The sequence below is a fragment of the Coturnix japonica genome, chromosome 6 (genome assembly GCF_001577835.2).
Source record: "Coturnix japonica isolate 7356 chromosome 6, Coturnix japonica 2.1, whole genome shotgun sequence".
In the NCBI taxonomy this organism is placed as follows: Eukaryota; Metazoa; Chordata; class Aves; order Galliformes; family Phasianidae; genus Coturnix; species Coturnix japonica.
Genome location: NC_029521.1, coordinates 17,154,656 through 17,176,100, shown reverse-complemented (window position 1 = coordinate 17,176,100; position 21,445 = coordinate 17,154,656). Strand labels below are relative to the sequence as shown.

Genomic DNA, 21,445 nt, shown 5'->3' with positions numbered 1-21,445 from the left:
AAAAAGTGTTATTTTTTGCAATGCCAACTTTCCCATCAAGGCCAGGCAATTTGTTCACATGAACCTGGTTTTCAAGTTACTGTGCTGAATTTTGTGACTCCTGGGAAATCAGGTAAGCAGCCCCTTGTATCACAAGTAACTCATTCATTTATGAGAATGATTCTTGCACTGTCTGTCTCAGAAGAGACCATTTGATCAGCTGCTCAAAGGCGCTTTCCTGCGGGAACTCTTCCCAAGCAATAAGGTGGTTTAAAAACTCAGCATCAGAAACCAGTAAAGCACAGGACAACAGTGTGGGGAAAAACCTGAGCAGAAGTGGCAAAGGAAGAACACAGGCCAGCAGATGTACTGCAGCACCAAACTCTGTGCAGTCTGCAGCCAGGAGGACTGGAAGGCTGCAGAGGCATCAGCACACACGTTATGCATCTTCAGTCAACAGGGGATGAAATTTAATCCAAGAAATTTAAAATCTCTCCTTAGCTGGTATAAAGCACAGCTTTCTTATCAATAGCTTTATCGTACCGTTATTTTACATACTTATAAAGGCAATCACTGTGTACTGCCAAAAAGGAGAAAACCTCATCTATAAATAGAAAAGATGGACAAAGTGTTTCTGAGTATAAGAATGTTTTCCTGTGTTGGCTTAATGGGACAGACGCCAATGCTTTTTTATGAATTATGAATGCAGCAGTCTTCTTTCCAAATGAAGATGCTGGAAGACTGCCACTGGAACGAGGTGCTCGCATTACGTACTGCCAGCAAATTTCTGTTTCTTTAATGAAAACTTGATACTAAATCACTTCTCTCTTGACAAACTTGCCTATAATGATGTCGCACAGCATATTGTCTTCTAAAATAAAACAACAGAATATCAGGATATAAGGAGATGTGAATCCCAACTCTGTTAATACAGAATTCACTTGCTCCAGCCCTGATGTAAATAGCTGTTTGAACAGAACCTACGTGCAGCTCTGGCTCCAGGAAGGACTCACAGAGTTCTCCTTCAATGAACCACGGGCAGGACAGGTAACTGATCATACATTTGTTACTAGTCCTGTGTTTTTTCTATAATTCTCCTCTTCTTTGCTGCCTTAAACAAGGAAAACCTTTAAAATAACTTACATAAACTTTTTTTCTGGAAATCTTGTTTGAGGAAACACTGGTTAGAAACTGCACAGGAACAGAACTTTGCAGTTAAGAACTATTCAACAAACATCTGCAGAGGCATCAAGCAAAGGTTTTTCTTGAGCAACCAAAGTCTCAAGAACGCTTCTAAAAAAAAAGGAAATTATTAGTCTATAACTAATAGATGAAGCATACATAACATATATCAAATCTACTGAAATCAAATACTTGGCATGAGGAAGGTCCCAAGGAGAGCCAGAGAAGCTGCACTCCTGTTGCTGACACACAGCAACAAATACGACTGCACAACTGCTCTTGTGCTGCTGACAAACCCAAAGCAGCCCTGGGAAGTGTGCTGCATTTAATCATATGTATGCATTGCAACTCACCATGTATGCCTTCACACTGTTCCCAAGCAGCTGCTACCTTTTCTCTGTTGTTATCTGAATTTTACAAGAGGGTGCCAAATGCTCATTGTCTCAGGTCACGTTAACCAACAACCCATTCTTTCATTTCCTAATCTGAAACAGATCTCAAGGGATGACAGCATAGCTTTCACTCAGGTAAAGGAATACAACTTCTCTTGAATAATATTTCTTCCTTTAATTTCCATCTTAGTAACTCAGCATGTTTGTGTATTTTACTGATGGGAGCAACAACTCGGTCAACTTTGATGTTTGGCAGACTTTGTACCCACTAAGATTAATGGTGACACTCTCTATGACATTAATGTGAACAAAATCAGGCCGTGTAAGCGTACTCTGGTTTCTCCTACGAGGTGAAATACTCCTGCATTCCATTTTCTGCTCTGCACTTCTGTGAGTTGATAGCACACCTCCATGAGGAAGATATAAAGCCAGCAAAAGTTTAAATTGAAATAATAAGAAAATTAGAGAAAAGTCAGATAAAACCAGAGATCTTTTATTGCACAAAATAAATTATATAGAAACAATGCAACAAAACAACTCTTATTGTAGGCTGCACAACAGATGTCACAACATGGATATATTTATTGCTTTGAGAAAGGAGCGATTCAGTGCTAGTAAGCAGATTAGTTATACTTCTTGCTCATCTAGATTTTTCATAAAATTAATCCAACTGGGCTAGAGGCATCTTGCAGCACACACGCCATACCGAACTGTAATTTGTGGTCAGCAGTTATAAAGGTGCTGTGAACATTCTTGACATTAGCATGAAGCACTCAATTTAACATCGCTGGTACTGAACCTTATTGGTAGGTAGATCACTAGAAATATTACAGATAAATTATATTTAATACACAAGATTCCAAAAGGTCCATTTACACAGTCTGCACAAGCTACTGCTCTGAAATGCACCTTGTTAACACACGTGGAGATGCATTTTCTAACAGGCACACGTCACTCTGCACCAAGAGGTGGAACTGCGGCACCCTGCCAAGATAGAACTTAGCACCAACACTCCCTTTACCACAGTGCAGAACTGCTCACTACTGCTAACTCACTCACAGCCTTCTCTTTTTCCCCCATGACAACCACCCAGCTTCTAATGATTTTAGTGCAGACATAAAGAATATTCATTTGGTGATTCACCTGAGATGCTGACCCCCAGTGAATTCATATATAGCTTAATAAAAATGATAAAACAATATCCAAATGTTAAAAAACATTAGAAGTTAATCACTGACAGGTCATTGAGAAACATGCATGTTAACGAGATGGTGGCACGGCCAATGTTTGTTGTCTGAGTGAAATTCTCTGCTTATTTCAGAATTGGCAAGTATTTACTCAACTGAGTTTATAACACTGTATCTACCGCTAGTGCAGGCTATTAGATCTACAGTATTAGATGTCAAACAAGACACCAATGAAAGGAAACTCAGTGAGGAAGAGGGACCTCTGGGCCACACAGAATTTAAATAGATAAGGATGAAGTTTCAATGGTCCTTACAACATTACAAGACATTAATTATTCTGAATTCAAGAAAAATACCATTTGTACAAGTGCTCAGATACTTCAGTGATGCAGTCATACTCCATGTGTGTACCTGGCTTAGCTTCCTCCAGAGGAAAGTTACTGAACATGACTAATCTGGTCTGTTTTATTGTCTGGAGGAACTGTACTTCAAATGCCATCTGTAAATGCAAACATATTTACATATAAAACTTTGTAGGTTTTCCTAAAATGCAAATGAAATCCAAATACGCCCTAAAAACATCCATTAAACACAAACACCACAAAAAATTGTTAGCATTTTTACAATCATTATGAAGTAGTAATGATGTACGGCAGAATGAAGCTAATATCAAAGATGAACAGCACCACCAACCTAAGTTTTGCAGTCGGGTTTCTGATTGGAGAGAAAATGTAAAGGCATAGTCAGACATGCTGCATTCCATTAAGGTAAGAAATGCATTTAGCCCAGCTGTACTAACTATACAGCTTCACACAGGATAAACATTCCATAAATCAACAGAAAATGCATCTGAGCACAAAAAATAAAACATACATAAGTGATTCTCTAAGCAGCATTTTGTATTTTTTTTTTCTTCAAAACATTAACATAGACAGATATCGGACCGATTAAATATCTACAAGTGCTTTTCCTTTACAAAAATACATATATTTTTAATAGTAGGATAGACTGTCATTAACAATGACCTGTGTTTTTTTCACTTCAATTTGAATGATTTATAAGCTAAGTTTTACAACCACAAAAAGGTTTATTTGTAATATGATGTTACCACTTTTGACAAAAAGCTTTGAACATTTTATATTTTAAAACAAATTAGCAACATAACATCACAATATGTTCTATGAGCTCCTAAGTGCTGTGAGGGCTGTAACATTAAAAACTGATAGCTACTGATCAAATGCAAGGAAGCATTAGAACATTACTACTGCTCACCATAGGCTCCTTTCTTATCATAACTTGGATCACAGCTTATATAAGGACACTTAGTCCCCCATCCCAAAATAATTCCATTCAGACCAATGCGACTCAGCAGCCTGGAACATCCAACCATTCCGGCTCTGCATTAATTAAAAATGAGGAAAAAGGGGGGGGGGGGGGAAGTTTTTTTCCTCTCAACAGTTAGGTCTGCAGTAAGAGGAAAAAATGAGATGCTGCTTCATGCTTACTCTAATAAGTTTGTCTTTGAGGAAAAACAACTATCAGTACGTTTTTAGATCAGAATGTTTTAGAGCCAGCTAAATAATTAAATTGCTCTGTTACTTTCCAGTTTAGCTAATCGCTATCCTGGAAAAGAAAATGAAGATATTCAGATTACTTTATTCTGTCTTGCTCTGCACAAATAAAATAACTGACTTCTTGGCTAACCAAAGGTCTCACACCGAGTACAGCAATGCCGTTTGCTAAAAAAATATGTATAAAAATCTGTAAAACAACCTTAGTATCTTCTCATCATCCTCCATGTCTGTCCTTTCCACCCTCCAAAACACCACTGAACTACAGCCAGAAAACCCCAAAGTAGCCTGGTGAATATTTTGTGCTTTGGAAGGTTCACGGGACAGACAGCACACTGAAGTATTTTGTCAGTTCACAGGCCAGGTATAGCTGACACATCAGTAACACAAGCCTTTGCGCTTCTCTTTTCCAATGGTAGCTACACCCACAGAGCTGCTCATGCTGTGCCAGCTCAACCTGTGCGCTAACCCTGCTTGTGTTGGCTGCTTTGTGCTGTTCTGAGTCTGCTGGGCCTGTGGTGTGGGACATCCCCAGGCAGGGAGCTCTGCTCTGCTAGACCCAGGGCTAACCCTCAGCACTGCACTGCAGGAACATGGCACTGCCTCAATCATACCAGTATCTGGGTGGCTTACCTTTGGTGTTAAGTCCCTTGAAACTACTAGGCAATTGGATTATCCATAAAAATAGTTTATTTCTCCTTTTTTTTTTTTTTTTAAATTTTTTTTTTTTAATGAACAAACTAAGTATCTGAAGGCAAAGAATAATTTTGAATCAATCAGTACATTATATTTTTCAGAAGGAAGGGAGCACGTTTCACTTTACTGCATCAAAATTCATGAGACAACAGCAAGAATGCCTATTTACTCAATATGCTATAATACAAAACGTAATTTGAGGAGTAGAATACCATCAGAAAATACGTGCCTTGCACTTTGATAATAAACATCTTTATTACAACTTCATTTGTAGCACACATCTCAGTATGTCAACTAGCAGCAAAAATGAGTCACTGTTGCAGCACTTTATCATATAGCAATCACCTTCCACTCACTCTTATAAAGAATGCACAGTAACTGCTCCTGTCCATCTCACCCTGTTAACTGTCACATTAGTAACCCTGTCAGAAGTATTTGATAAAAATACATGTAAAATTCACTGCAAAGAAAAGTATGCGTAATAGTTTAGATGAACATGCAAATTCCAACCAGTGCTTCTCTTTGGTTAAAATTAATGTAACTGCAAAAGATTACGCTTTCAGATGTATTTAATTCCAGAATATCTCATCCATCCTGAGCCTAGAAAAGCAGTTTCTGGTTCCCTACAAGTACAACAGGTAGCCAGGACCATCCCATCAGCCTACAAGGCTGTTCCATTCCACTGCCACACCCCACCACTGCACAGATCTACATCTCTTACCAGAGAATGGAACAACACCCTTACGCAGCTGCATTAGCAAGCCACCTGAATTCAGAAGATTTATGGCACATACCTGGGGTAGAAGGATCTCCATTAGAAATCCCTTACTAAATTGCCTGTTCTGGAACCTGTTGTTCTAACCTGATCCACAGGCAGCATAGTAGTGGGAAGAAAAACCTCAACAGGTAGATCTGCTCATGAAGAAAAAATGCTACCATTATAAGATAATCATTCGGGAACACTCCTACAAAAGGATGTTTCAACTGAGGTCTGAAGACCAGATTTCCCATGTGCCATAAAAGTGGTGGTAAGCGAGAAGGTGGAAGCTTTTCACTTTTCCTTTAGTGTGGATCAAAGCTCGTGTCTAGGAATCCATCCTGGAACATGCTCCAGTAGATGGCAATCCTTCCTCAAACGGGTATCTCTAGTTGTACACCACATGGAAGCATTACTTTATTCAGACTGGCTAAGAAGGGCTCAAAATGCAGAACTGTGAAAACCTCACTGAAATCCAGCAGACACTAACTTAATCCCAAAAGAAAACATGAATTTCTTTGGCATTAAGCACTAGCTTTCTAATGTCACGGTGGCACCTGATTCTACCTTGTTCTAAGAAGTGCAGTGTCACCTACTGCTTCTCAGAGCTACGAAACAGATGCTCTGGAGCATTTCTGGACTTGACTAAAGCATGGCCATAAACTTTCTGTCCTAGCAGTCAGCAGCTTGGTACCTGTACTGCAAAAGGAAGACTCTGTCACACAGTCTAGGATTGTTTTGCTTTGCTTTCAACTGCAAACTCTTTCACAAGAAAGTCCCAGGTTTATATGAAAACCTCCATCCTGTTCAGTCTTATCTATTAAAGGATTCTTACACGGGAAGACCAAAAGACTTGCAGAATGCAACTGTGAAAGGACATTCCACATGTTCTTCATTAGGGGCTGTACCTACATGAATGTCCCTCTGCAAGGACAGATGAATTACCATATTATTCTTCTGCAACTATTCACTTCCTGGAACATATTTAATTCTTACCTATTCTAAGCAAATATAGACAAGAATGATTATAGTATGTATTTGACCGGTAACTGATGTAGCCCCTCAGCCTGCTTGTTTTGCTATGTAAGACTGGTTTTGAACAATTACCTGCTCTGCAGAATTTCTACCAGACATAGTACCTGGCAGAGCTGGAGGCTATTCCTTCTGTTGCAAACAAAAGGAACAACACAATTCAGAGACTGGTTCAGTGAAAAGACTATAAACACTGGTACATTTTGTTATTTCAGAAAGCAGCAGAGAAGGAAAAATTCTTTTCTTCTCTAACAAAGTCATGCCTAACAATTGCACACAGAAGGGAAGAGATGAAAACTCTGGACCATTGCTCTGTCTTCAGTGGAGAAGAGTCTAGCTTACACCTAAAGGGAATGAGTTCATTCTCTTTCCACCTATAGATATACTGGAAATGCTTTTGATAACTGCAGAAGAGAAAAGTAGAATCAAATCTTGGGAGCCTAGGAGAAAAAAAAGGTTCAGAAATCAAGGTCACCTCATAGAGAAAATGAAGTAATTTCAATATGAAAGTATTCTTTTCACATAGTTTCTACTGAGATAGACAATCAGAAATGGAAAAAAAAAATAGCATGTATTTTTCTGCTTTTTTCACGTGAGGGAAGATTTCTCAATACAGAGCGGTCATGAAATATTTTTGATGAAGATATTAAGATCATTGATAAGATAGAGAAGCAAAGATTACCCTGCCAAATACAAATATTGGGTTTAAAAGATATTCTGCGTTAATAATCAGGCACTTTATATAATATTTTCAGTAAAGTCAAAATATCACTTTAGAACTCAACTTTGCATAATAGCTGCAAGCCAGCTAAATATGCACAACACTCATTGCATACTGCTAGGACCCAAATCTCAGAAGCACTTGTAAGCAGTTAACTACTGTAGTGATGAGTCACTTAAGAATATTATAGCGATCTTACTTGGCATTTCATCCAAACAAATGTCTTTTATAGCACTAGGCTCTCAAGTACATGCAATGTAGTAATACATGATGGAAGATGCATTTCTTGATTACTGAACTCCCTACTGTTGGAGATTTTATAGGACCTCACCTGTAAATTCTAGCTTGCAGTTTGTTGCTGGACAAACTCAGCATACATCAATGTCCAATGAAAATTTGCTTAAAACTGTCATTAATAAGTTTTCCCAGAGTGAAAGGAGATAAAATTTTTCACTTTCAGGAAAATAAAGCACCAAATGTGCTAAGTATGAGATAGCAAGGTTAAGCAGTAGTGTGGATTTTTATTTATTTACTTATTTTCAGCAAGTGTGACTGTATAAATTAATCTGCTCAGTGATGGAATATGGTTTAGTTTTAATGGAATGCTTCATACTTATTCCACTTACTCCATCATTGGCACATAGGAATCTGTATGTGCAATCTTGTGGACCTACGCTGTTCAGTTATCTTTAATTGGCACAAAGGAATCAAATATGCCTAGATGTAGATACATGGCACACATACTATAGAGAAGAGAAAAAATTCCTGTAAGAAAGGCAAATCCTGTGTTATACAAGCTGTCCAGTTAAGATATGTATTTACTGGTACTTTGCTGCTACGAAAACTATTAAACTAGAGCAGCACTCAGGAGCTTTGCCATCAACTCAGAAATGCATTAATTGTAGGTAGCTGCCTAGATTATACACATTTAAAAGCATTTAAAGGCATAATTCTCAGCTGGGAACATTGAATCAGGTATGATCAGGTATGTCTGTAATTTCCATGCTTAAAATGAAGATTTGCCTTCTGTAACCTAGCTTGAAGTTTCATCCAAAAAATACCACGAATCACCAGTATCTAATTCCAATCAACACAACCTCACAGCCCTCTGAACTGTGACTACAGAAAGTCATCAGACTGTCAAATCTTCTGTTGGGGTGTCATTTGAAAGCCACAATGAAGTAGCCTTAAATGTCAAGGGTCCCGTTAGCTGGATGCAAACTTCTGTGTAAGGTAACCAATATTGGATAAAAATTAATGTGCCTAATTCCCCCCAAATCTGTTCAAATTCATCAAACCAGCAAAAGCTGAGAAAAAAGGGGTCCCCCAAATCAAGCAGAAGTTATGCATAAGAGTCCTACTGCTAGCTTTGTGATGAAATGAAACATTTTATGTTAAGTGAATCTACAGTGAAAATTCTGGTATAAAAACACATGAAATATATAAAAATTCTAAGGTGTCATTTGCATGTGCATGTCAATATTTACAAATTATTTCTACCATACAAAACAATTGTATATAACAAAGATAGCAATGACTTGCACTTAGAATGAATGCTCTGATCTGATAAGCTGCTCCACGCACACAGATGAGCAGGGCCCTCCCAACATGGAGTGTGGGGCTGTTTTGGCAAAGCAGCACGTCACAGCTCAGGTGGGCAAAAAGATGACTGCTTCCTGCAGCCCGCAGGTGCACCTGTTCCCATTACAGCATGGGCAAAAGAAAGCCTATGCCAGTCGGCACGTTATGCCTGTAGAACGGAGCAGCAGCTTCCTTAACATTTTGCTTCCCCAGGCTCACTGGCATCTGCACAATATGTGCAACCTTGACCTGCAATGGCAGGTTTCCTAAACAGACTGCTACTGACAGCATTGCTATTTCATCATGTTGTACGGGCTTCGGAGTGCATTGGTGGGACTTAACCCAGCAATATAAGGATTCTTCAAGTCATCAATGTTAGAAGTCCTGCAAGTATTAAAGGGGCCAGATTTAATACACAACATGCGTGTTTCTCCTACAGAAACATAATGTATGCAAATACACATTTACAAAGAAGTTACAGCCTTGTTTCCACCTTTTATACTTGATCCCATGGTAGTCAAGACGGAATTTTCACTTTGTCCTACCCAAGTTCGATTAGAGTAGTTTCTGAAACGCAAGTTTGGTTCCCTTCTGATGTATGCAGAAGGTCTAAGGACACATATAGCTATCTACAATACTAGAGGGTGTGCACTGAAAATAATTATGTGACGGTACTGAACTACAGTTATCTCCACAGCTTTTGAAGTAAAAAACTCATTTGACTTGTAAGCAGAGCAAGACAACGGAAGACTACAGAAAACATGCGCATTACTATGCTCCCTGCAACACTACCAGAAACCTCAATAAACATTCTATACAAGAACCATGACGCTTGCAGTACCTAAGGCAACAATCACTCTTTTATCCAGCACTACCAGGTCTCAGGGAAAAAAAACAAAATGACCCAAAGAACTATTTTGGTCAGACTGCTTATCTTCAGTATTGCATTGCCTCTAATTTTATGGATATAATTGTATGATGAGGCTTCAACTAGTGAAACATTTCCACCATGAATTCTACACTCCAGATACTCTCAAGAGAGATGTATAGCATAACTAAAGCTATATGTTATTTTTTTAAGCTTATTATATACCTTTACCAAATCTTAAAAGTAAGTGCTTACCACAAAATGCAGTAACTACACGTAGATTCTGCATTGACTGTAACCTCACAATGAAATTTATCTCACAGACAGATTATTTTAACTTCATTTCTATAAAAGTTTTATTAGAAGAAATGTTATCTGACTAGAAGCCATTTTCCAAAGAAAAGCCATATCCCAAATTCCAACCTTTAGGGTAGCCATAAAAAAAAAAAGTGCAATCACAAAGGCTGCAATGCTTTTAAGCAATACTGGTAGAATCTATTTAGACAATTTAAAATTCCTTTTTTGAATTATCACGTTCAACACTCTTGTTAAGGGTACACTGCAAAAGGGCCATTGCACACTCATGAGTGAGCTATACCTGGACCCATAAGAAGCTTATCAAGAAAAAGGTAGTGGCCCAACCACCACTTCTCTAAATATATTTTCTATACAAAATATTTTCAAGGTATAATCCTTAGCTATTTGTACAGTACTCTATGATTTAAACAACAATATTCAGTAAAATAGTAAGCGTGTGAAACTGCAACACCACATGGAATGAGAGCTCTGCCATTTTGCTAGTGTGATCAGTACGAGGACCAGAAGAATTTTTTAACACGCAAGCAAAAATATTCCAGAGTTTTTGAATCTTGTCTGTACACTTCATGATTTTGGTTATGACTTGCAGCACACTTGTAAAATTCACAAATATCCTATGCACATTTCAGTAGCAGAATGGCACTTGGCTTACTCTAATAGAAACAACAAAGATGCAGTCAACAATTTTAAGAAAGACAATGTCCTTATTTGCATGCTGAAAATCTGGTTGTGTCCCCCTAATCCAGGCACATCCATTCATTGTGCAATCTGTCGATGGGTAAACAAATAGTGCAGGGTTCATCACAATGGGATTTGGCCCTTTGGTCTAACCGAAGTCAATTCTAGGTCGATACTGAAGTACCATAGGGTAAGACTATAAACAAAAGCAAGAGAAAAACAACAACAAAGACAAGAATAACATGAAGATATGATTCATTAAAAATACAAAGGAAATGCTATTAAAGTTTACCTTAAGAGCAATAAGAGCTTAGTCCTCAAACACATACATAGAACTATTTAAAATATAAATAAAATGATTGCAACACACAGTTCAACAATTCCACTGCTATACTTCAAAGCTGTATCTTATTTTTAAGTCAGCTATAATTATTTGTTACGAACATCAAATTCTTATATCTGACTTACATATTTAGTGACTTTTATGTTTTATGACAGACATGTTGGATTATTCAAACAACTTTTATTGGTGTTGCTATGACTGAGAATAAGCAATTTTTAACTTCTATGCTATGTAAAATAAGGTCCATTTACAGATGATGTAGTTTGATTTTTAAACGTGCAGAGATTCCCATAGGTGTGGCAGTAGTTAGAACTAGTTAAATGGGAGTTAGGTTCCTTCGGTATTAAATAATAAAGAAAGAAAGAATCAGATAAAACTGCTGTCAACTAACGTACTGAAAAATGAAGGCTAATGTTTTCCCCTCCCTAAAATCCAAACTCCTCAACTTCATAATTATTGATAAATATTCAATAGTTTTTTTTTTGTTTTTGTTATTTTGGGGGGGAGGGAGTCGGGGGGGGAAAAATTAAAAAAAAAAAAAAGCAAATAATCTAATGGAATCCCTGAATTGGCCACAGCTGTTATGGTATGGAAGGTAACAGAGGGTTTCCAGAACGTACTGTGGAATATCTGAGCTCCTGTTACCAGAAGTTCTGATAACATCTCATTGAATAACATCTCATGGAAACTGGATGGGCCTCCACCACAGAGCATGGCTAATTTAAGCCTTGATTATTCCCAATTTGGAAAAAAATCAATAAAAAAGTGCATCTTTCAAATGCTAGACAGATGAACTTCAGGTGCCAAGAAAGAAAGAGATCACTGCAGAGACCTTCACAGCTTAACAAAATTTTTGTGTTAGGGTAGAAATGATCAGCAGAACTAAAAGTGACCATAGCTACTGGTGATTTACAAACTGGAGTGCAGACAAATCAAAACATAAAAACAGAGGTATTTGACAGCAGCAAGAGCATTTAGGAAGAGAAGAAAGGGAGCACCATGTGTAGTCTGCTTGAGCAATTAACAAATGTATTTGGAGACCACATGACTTGGTCCCTGATTTTTTCCACACAGGACAAGACTATATCATTTAAATACTATTTCACTTGTTCCTTTTTCAGAACAAATATTTTGATTCTATAAATTGTTATCTAAAAGCACTCAGTTCTATCTGGAAGTCCATACAGGCAGAGACAAAGCAGTTGCCTCACTGAAGAATGCACCATACAAACCAGAATGGCTACATGTTTTTGCAAGACTGAATGCTACTTTGAACAACTACAAACCAACTGTACAGACAAAAATGAAATAGGTTGGAGTGATTCTAATTACTCAAGTAATGACTGTAAATCAGATCACTCCCATCCCTAGTGAGAGCAACCCTCAATCATTAATTTTTTTGCTGAAGAAAAAATATTACTTCAGACTTTCAAAGTAATTTTTAGAAGGAAGCTCAATTGAAAATTATCAATGAGCAAACCAAAATACTGTTCACTGTCCCTAGAGGTGCTAAAGAAATGCGCAGATGTGGTACTGAGGGACATGGTTTAGTGGGCTAGTTGGACTAGAGGTCTTTTCCAACCTTAATGATTTTTTGATATATACTGAAAAAGATTCCCAAACTGATGAATGACATTTAGGAATCAGCTTCAATTTGCAATTTCTCTTCTTGTTTAAAAATAAAACACAAACTGTAATAAATATACAAAACCACCAATACAGCCTCTTCTGTTTCACTCCCTTCAGTTTTGGTCTTTTGTTAGTGGTTGCCCAACACTACTTATTAGAAAGATGAGATAGGAAGGTAGATAACCTTTCCAGACTGATGCAGATATCAGCCTAAAGAATGAAACAAGATAACTGGCCTAGCTGAAAATGAAAGAAGTCTTATATTTTACACCTACAAAACCTGTAATCTGAAAAGGTTCTATTAATTTATTTAAGCTTTCTCTGAATGAATGAAAATACTCAAGTCTTGCTCATGGTATTTTTGCACTTTGTAGTGAGGTAAAAATACCAGTTTGGATTATAACTGCAGTGTTTACAGGACCTTACCGACTGCAATATGTACAGTCGTGAGTGCCTCTTACCTGATAAAAAGTGCCATCCTGTGAGTAGACTTGCGAAGATGAGCAGTTCTGACACCGAAACTGCGAAGGAGACGATTTACTGATCAGATAAGAGGCATCCACAGCTGGACATAGACATTTATCTTTCCTTTTTTAAAAACTCCGTTGTAAAGTTTAAAATTTACTTGTTTAAAACAAGAAAGACTTCTCTAATGAATAAATGGATGTTCCACTTCACTACTCTACCTCTTGTAAGGTCCACAGATGTGCCAGTAAAGGCTGGTGGCGAATAGTACCAAAGACAAAAATAAAGGATTTACTTGATCTTAATCCAAAGGAAGAGAATTAATTTGCACTGCAACTAATGTTTTTTAAAAGATCCAAAACAGTGACAGAAAACAAAATTAGAGAAGCCCAGATGTTAGTGGATTTATCACCAACACAATACAATTTCTGCAAGTTTTAGTCTGTCATCTCTGACTTCAGGAGAACTACTCAAAAGCTACAGAAAAGAAAAGATGAACACATAGCTGACTGTACCATGTATATACACAGAACTTACAAATCTAAGCAAGAGCTGTCAACTCTTCTACTCATTCAAGGTTAAAATGATAACTCTGAGATTTTAAAAAACTTTTAACCAGTGTCCCTTTTGTCAAGATGACAGTTACTGCTGCTTACAAACCACCGTAAGGACCAAAGGTCCATTTGTAGGCAGGGGTTGCAGGATTAAATTTTATGAAAAGAATTCCTTTATCACTCAAGTTGTTGCCTCAAAATTTCCTACAAGTAGAGCCAATGCTAATAAAGATAAAATGGCATGGCAGACAGACACTGCTGCTTTCAAGGTACTCACTGGTGCAACACGAGGTTTCAGTAACCATCAAATTCCAGTGTGATACTACTGTCAAATTTAACTTAATCCTGTGCTTAATCCTGTCTTCTCTGTCCATTTCCCACTGCATTTTATTAATGAATTAATAAATTCTGTTAGCTGCTTAAACTTATCACTCCTCTAATATAACCTTCACTGGTAGTGGCAGGCAACAAACTTGCTCATAGCATCAAGCAATAAGAAGCAAAGAGCAAACGACAGGCAGATGTAAACAAATGGATACATTTAGAAAACAAGAGAAGAAACAGAGATATGAGTCCTAACAAAAACTACTAGATATACATGACAACATAAGGGCTACGAAATTAAACAAAAGCATACCTGAAAGAAAAGTCTTCAAGTAAGTGAAATACTGCAGTTCTAAAATGTTTGCACACAATAAGGAAAAGCCATGTAGCTGGATTACCTGGTTGTTAGTCCTTGTTATATAGCACAGCTAAAAAACATGGTGTAGTACTCACTGAAACAACCATAAGCCAATCAGATTGCTTCAATAACTTGCCAGAGTTACAGTTTATTACTGACTGAATAAAACAGATTCTAAATAAAGAACTGCTGGATGCAGGTTCATAAATATTGTGATGTAAAATGTCACTAAAAGGAAACTTGCAGCAAATGAGTGAAGTGCGCAGGTTTTCAGACAGCTTACTTAAAATTCTGAGCAGACCTTTCATGCAAACTTTGTATGCCTTTCAGCTTTAAGCCTCAGAATCTACACAACACACTTGCTGCAGGGTTTCCACTCATTAGATTCTTTTTCACTTAAGAAATCCAAAAAACATGCAAAACACATTTTTAAGGATGCGTCTTTTTGAAGGGTCACAAAAGCTATCTTGTACAAATCTGTGAAAGCATATAATAAATATCCCCAAACATCACTCAGTAATAATAGAACAGCATTTACATTTTCGCCTCTTAGTCTCCATCTTGTCATATAGATGAATTCCATAGTGTGATCCTTTCCCATGATTTCTCCGTTGCATAGTACATCCAGCTTAAAATACAAAAGAACAAATGGTAAGACAGACTGATGTAAAAATTAATAACTAAATGAACTCTTAAGAGCATCTCTGAGAACTAACTCTGGAATTTCTCTTATTATAAATAGTTTAATAAATAGAACATATTGACAATGGGCTATTTCATACAGTAGCGTGTCAATTTACTTTTTTGCTTCTTTTTTCAGTTTTGGTCAGGAAGAAAACGTACTAAACTAAGTAGGAAATTATCAGTAGACAAAACTTGTCCATATTTACCAACACTACACGATGTTTCTGTAAACAAGTTGAAATTCTCAGCTTTAAAAATAAATTATGAATTAACTTTAAATGATTTAGTTGAAAAATAACTCTAATTACAAGGAAGATGCACGTATACAGACATGTTTCTTTATTATCTGGAAGGACTAGAGGCATAAGAAAAAACAAGTACTTCTCTTACTGTGAAAGGTATTACAGTATCCACTGAAAATCTATTTCTATTCTTTCATTACAATAGCCATAATGCTTTCCTACTTCCAAGAAGAGAAAAACATCAAAAACTTGTAAGTAAGCAGGCACCACATAATGCATGACCTTAAGATGTCAGAGATTGATTAAATCAATGTAAAACAAAGTGGCTGGCTGGAACACGATAATACACCTCTGCAATAACCTGTGCACCTGATCTTACTCAGCCCTACCCCTGACCGAAGCTGGGATGCTGCTATTCATTAAAGGAAGCCTAATGTGTGGAAGCACTGAGTTCTGTATGAGAATTGGCTGAAGTCAAAACTCCTGTATCCCTGAGAAGAAGGAAAGCTGTTGCAGGAGTTTCAGGCTCCCTGTCTCAACTCTACATCACAACTTCTACCACATCAGGAAGTCCCCCCAGAAAACAGTTCTGGCCAAAATCAAATCACTCACAGAGAAAAGACACATCTCTTCCTCTATTAAATTCTAGAAATGGTATATTAATAAAAAATAAAAAAAGCATCTTCCTTTCAAAAAATTCAAATACTATTTTGTCACTTCTTCCTAAGGACTGAATTCTTATTACAACTGTATGAGATGCACCATTAGCAATTTCTAGTCATTATGATAAAAAAGGACTCCGCACTTAATGGCAGAAAATACACCTTAGAATATTGAAGAACACTTAGTGTAAACTCATGGGTACATATGGCTCAGTTTCAAAAAAATACCACTTTGCAATGAGATAAAAGCAAAAGCAATGCTCTTCCAAACGTACCTCATAAGAACTTGGAAGCTTTAATTTTAAGCTGAGAAACTTTTTGATAGTTCCCACGGTCACTCGAGTAGAGCAGCGGATAAATTTCTTCATTAAACCCTAAAGTGACAACAGAAGAGAAAAACATGTTAGAAATTACAGAACCATGCCTTCTCATTTTTCATTAAAAAGCATGTAAGCATTTTCCAGTCCAAGGACAGCTGTAAGAAATCTTCTTTGCAATCAGTAACCATTTTTACTACTCTCTCTTCTAACTCATACTAGCACTGTAACTTCATTCCTGTTCACTTCTTTACAAGATTTGGATTCCAGCCATTCAGCACACAACATACATGAGAAGTAGTTTCATGATGACATGTTAAGACAACTATCCGGAAAGTGTGAAACATCTCTCTCACAACTAACTTTTAAAGCAACTCCCTGTTATGCCATAATGTGCTCTATAAAGTGGTTACATACCACTGAGGATGGAAGATATCAGAGCTAAAAAAAAATAAAACAGAATTAAATAAAATCCACAATAGCCAATAGATAATGCTATGAAATCCTTTTAAAATTCCAAGATGCACTGAAATGTCTCAAACGAAAGAGACTAACTAAAGGATGGAATTAAAACAGGTCAGTGTTGTCCCACTAAAATGCATTGCTATAGAATGATTTAGCTCCAACAACAATAACACCACAGATTACCATTACTACTCACTTTTACTACATTGTCTCCTGACTGCCCATTGTTACGTAAACAGTCGAGGCAGATAGCAATCTGTGGGTCACTCCTGTGATAGTCTTTATCCTCTTCATTTTCATCGCACTCCTCATCAACTTTGGGTTTGTCAGTTTGGGGGCTTTCTTCTGTAGAACATGAAGAATTGTTTCACATGAAGTGTTAAACAATTAAAAGTCACAGTACCAACAAACACTTATTTGAAGTAATACTTAATATTCAAGAGCATACTTTCCTTCAATTTAACTCTGCAGTTTTAATTTTGTGTATTCTTAAGTTGATCAATTACAACCTATGAAAACAAAGTTTAACTACTGATATTTTGAAGTAAAATGCACAACAGATTCCTATGTGACAGGAAATGCTGCGCCCCAAAAGTTAAACCTGTCTACTGTTGTTTGCGTCCACTGATTTTTAAAAGCTGCAACCGTGAACGTATCAAATGCAAACTCACTCTATGGTGTGGCAGTTCACCTAGAAAACACTGCTTGTAAATGTACCGTGGAACAACTAATCTCAGCACCTGCAACGTGCATAATTAACACATATTAACTGTCTGCTGTAATAACAGCAGAGACAAGTTCCTGAAACGTTACTGTGAAGTAAAGCAAGGAAGCCTCTCAAAAGATATTTTAAAAGCCCACATCATGTAGGCTACAGTATCAAAACCCTGAAGTAAAAATCAAAGGGGCTTCAAAAACAGTTAAGTGTCCTCCTTGCTTGTCAGCTCAATAAGTGCTCAAAGTTCAAGGGTGAACTACCAAAAAAAAATTAAAAAGAACAAAAAAAGAAAAAGCATTTTGGAATCTACATAAAACCATTGTTTAGAATGTGAGAAAATTGTTTTACTACTTGTCGTAACTAATTCTTGACAACCTCCTACTTAACAGCTGGTCAAACTCAGTAACATAAAATATTCTGTGAAAAAGGCTCAAGCAGTTCTATGTTTTACTCTCTGTAATATGAAGAAAATTAAGAATTCAAGTGGAAAATTACATGAATGATGACTGTGAATGCTTAGGGAAAAATCAAACAAAAATAATGGTAGAAGAGCTAGTGCTGTAAATCAACTGGTTAAAAGGTGAGCAGAAGTAAAGGAAAGTCCAGATGACACTTAGAAAGATTTTTAAGAATTTGCATGTTATCTTTGAATTTATAACAATTAAGCACATGCACAAACATTTGAATCAGGGCTTAATGAGGAGCTGGGACATCACCAAACATACATGTGAGGGAGGGAAAAAAATACAAAATAAAAGAAGTCATCACCTTGCCCATTTTCTTGAGGTTTATTTTTCTTCCAAAACTCAATCTCTCGCTGCAGCTCCTCTAGAAAACAGTAATATGAATTTGTAAATCAGAACTACAGACACAGCATTAGAAACAGTCAGATTCCCTCCGCCAACCCAAGCAAGTACCCAAAACCGAATCAGAAACTTACGCTCTCGAAGTCCAGGCACCAGCTTAAATATAATTTCCTCTAAGGTGTTATCCAGCCTTTCAAGGGGAGAAAATATATTTCACTTTAAGTAGAAACTTGCATTTAAAATATTTTTAGCCTTTAAACAATAAATACATTTTTAACAGAAAAATGAATTGCATATTTCTGGTAAATAATATATCATGGAAAAACAGCTGATTTTAGCTTGAGAGGAAAACATGCATTAAAGATTAACTCAATTACTGCTCAAATGTATTTCTTCTAGAAATTACCAAGAAATTCACTTTCTAACAGATAAAAGTAAAGGAAAGGGGAAAAACATGCCAGCAAGTTTTTGTTGTTTTTGTGTTACACTGAACCAATTATGCTGTCAAAGAGAAAAAAATTGGAAAAGTAGTACCAAATCTTAAAGACCGAGTAATGCATAACAAGCATGGAAACTATAGGCCCCATTATCGTATTGATAATAATAATAATAATAGACATCCCTTGTAATATATTTAATGAAAGTTGAACATATTCCCTACTCACGATAACACATACAAACCAATCTGAGCAGGATAAAGAAGCCCACACAGCATCCACTCTGTTCTGGCTAGAAACCACAGTACAGTAACTTCATTTGGTACATTTTTAATTGCCCTGATTTGTCTTCTCAGTAACAATATATATCTGTACCTCTCTCTCTATATTCTTATATTCATGTATGTACATACACGTATGTGTACATATCATTAATAATACGCTCTAGATCTGCTGTGAAGCACATGACAATTCTCCACCTCCTGTCTGCTAAAGTGGCAAAGAAAGAAGATGACCTGAAGGTTTTACAGCTGAGGATCACTAAGAAGCATTTTAGTAGATAGCAATTCACTTCTTAGAATAAATACACTAGCGTTCCAGCTTCTCTTCTTTGCATTATTTGCATTTGCAATTGAAACTAACCATAAACGATTGGAATAAACCTAGGAAATTATAAAAATATTCTCAATTTCAGGAGCATCCAACCGTGTTCCTATCTTCCAAGCCTATGAGGAGTCAAAAAGAGATTTCCAAAATGAAATTACTTGACCTAACTCAGAAGTTGCTCAGTCATTTAGTATGATACTTCCTGCTGAGGCCAAACTGAGAACTGTTTATGTTTTAGACGCCTCTTCGCACCCCCACAACTTCCAACCATCAAAACAGGCTGTCTGGCAAGAAGAATCAAGCATTTATGCTAGCTTTGAATAATTCCCGTCTCTCCCACCTTCTATAATACTGAATAAGTTTTATGAACAAAGTTACTCTCTGATAACTGTTAATTATCTGAAGTGAAGCAAATGAAGGCATCAGTCAGGAAAATTTGCTAAGAAAGCATGCCTTTATAGTACAACCAGCCCAAACACTACTGAACATCAATAACACAGAATTCTTTTAAATTTGCAAGGTGAATCCCAGAAATTAATACTCTTCCTGTATTTTCAGTTTGGAGTTCAATGTTGAATTTCAGACTCAGCCTTTTAGTTTCAACAGTGTTTCAGTACTGTCAACTGAAAGATACATCTAAATAACTCAGACAGCTATGAAGTTATTCAAAATTGAGTTTATAAAAGAGTTTATAAAGTATATCTCAGAGATCTCAGATAAAAATACTACTAGGGTATTCAGAGTCATTTCTCAGAAACTTGCTGCATTCCTTAGCAATGATGGGGCTGGTCTGTAAGTCAAAGTATAACATGTGCATAAAGTTACACAGGCATCATCCAAAGAAGATAACGTCATCACCCTACTCATGTGCTCTTCCAATTACTAGTTTATCAGATGCTTAGACCTGTTTCATAAAAGGCTACCAGCAAACAAGAGTTACATGCAGTTTGCTGGCAAATGGATCCAGTTACTCTAGCAGTTTCAGGAAATAATTGCAAAGAAAATAGGTCTTCCCTCATTTCTGGCTTATGAGCTTAACTTATCTTACCCTTCTAGCCCTTCCTGTTTAAAGCATGAGACTAAACACCTACTAGATATTTTCTAAAATATCTTTTCATCTCACCTGTAATAGTCCTGTCAGAATAAAACATGTACTCCTAGAACATTTCTGTTTCCAGTGTATTAGCAGCCTTATAAACTCTGTACAGCATCTCCTGTTACTGCAAAGTGCTCCTGATGCCGATAGGAGATTTGAAAATTAGAAAAATACTCACGGTAAACATCTACAGAAACCCTTTTAGCCCTACCTCTCCAAAAACATTTGGTTGACAAAGACTTCAGCTAATGGCACCACTTAGAGTTTCTTGGATTTATTCTTTCTCACCTACTGTCTTGGTATCTATCTGAAACACACACATCTCTTGAGAATGTGTACACAGGCATCCGTCATAAAAATCAAAGCAAAATACAGAAAATTCTAGCTCACACCAGTAAATTAGGAAATAATACCACCTCTAGCAAACTCCAGGTGTAAATATTTATTTTAGCACTGACACAACAGTACTTCTTCCTGAGTTCACAACAGTGTTACAAACTACATAAATCTCAAAGAAAAACTGTGCCCTCTGAATGTTTTGTTGTTGGTGGTGGTTTTTTTGTTTGTTTTTAAATTGTACAAAAGGCAGCTGTGAGAAGGAGGCAATGCTTCCTTAGGACCAATCAGTAATATCAAATTATTATTTTAAGCACTGGAATGAGACACACAAGATAGCCTTGACCAAGCATACAGTGATTAATTTTACTCGTTTTCATTGCAGTCATTTCATTGACCAGGAAACAGCTAGTCTACTTTTTACTGCTTTGGTTTCTCTGG

At 36.8% G+C, this 21,445-nt stretch overlaps 1 protein-coding gene across 6 annotated transcripts in view; it reads right to left on the bottom strand.

Moving 5' to 3' along the window:
• Window positions 1-2,025: 2,025 nt before the first annotated feature.
• PCGF5 (polycomb group ring finger 5) overlaps window positions 2,026-21,445 on the bottom strand; it is a 54,421-nt gene continuing 35,001 nt past the window's right edge. For 3 of the 6 annotated variants that reach the window (XM_015866873.1, XM_015866874.1, XM_015866872.1), the window contains exons 4-10: window positions 18,664-18,719; window positions 18,492-18,551; window positions 17,202-17,350; window positions 16,499-16,597; window positions 15,174-15,263; window positions 13,396-13,455; window positions 2,026-3,239 (exon numbers count right to left, since the gene is read on the bottom strand). In XM_015866873.1, the coding sequence (XP_015722359.1) occupies window positions 3,084-3,239; window positions 13,396-13,455; window positions 15,174-15,263; window positions 16,499-16,597; window positions 17,202-17,350; window positions 18,492-18,551; window positions 18,664-18,719 (670 nt within the window). In that variant the 3' untranslated portion in view covers window positions 2,026-3,083. Of the gene's footprint in view, window positions 11,159-13,395; window positions 13,456-15,173; window positions 15,264-16,498; window positions 16,598-17,201; window positions 17,351-18,491; window positions 18,552-18,663; window positions 18,720-21,445 lie in introns of all 6 variants that reach the window. The other 3 variants (XM_015866877.1, XM_015866878.1, XM_015866875.1) reach the window with 3 other exon arrangements.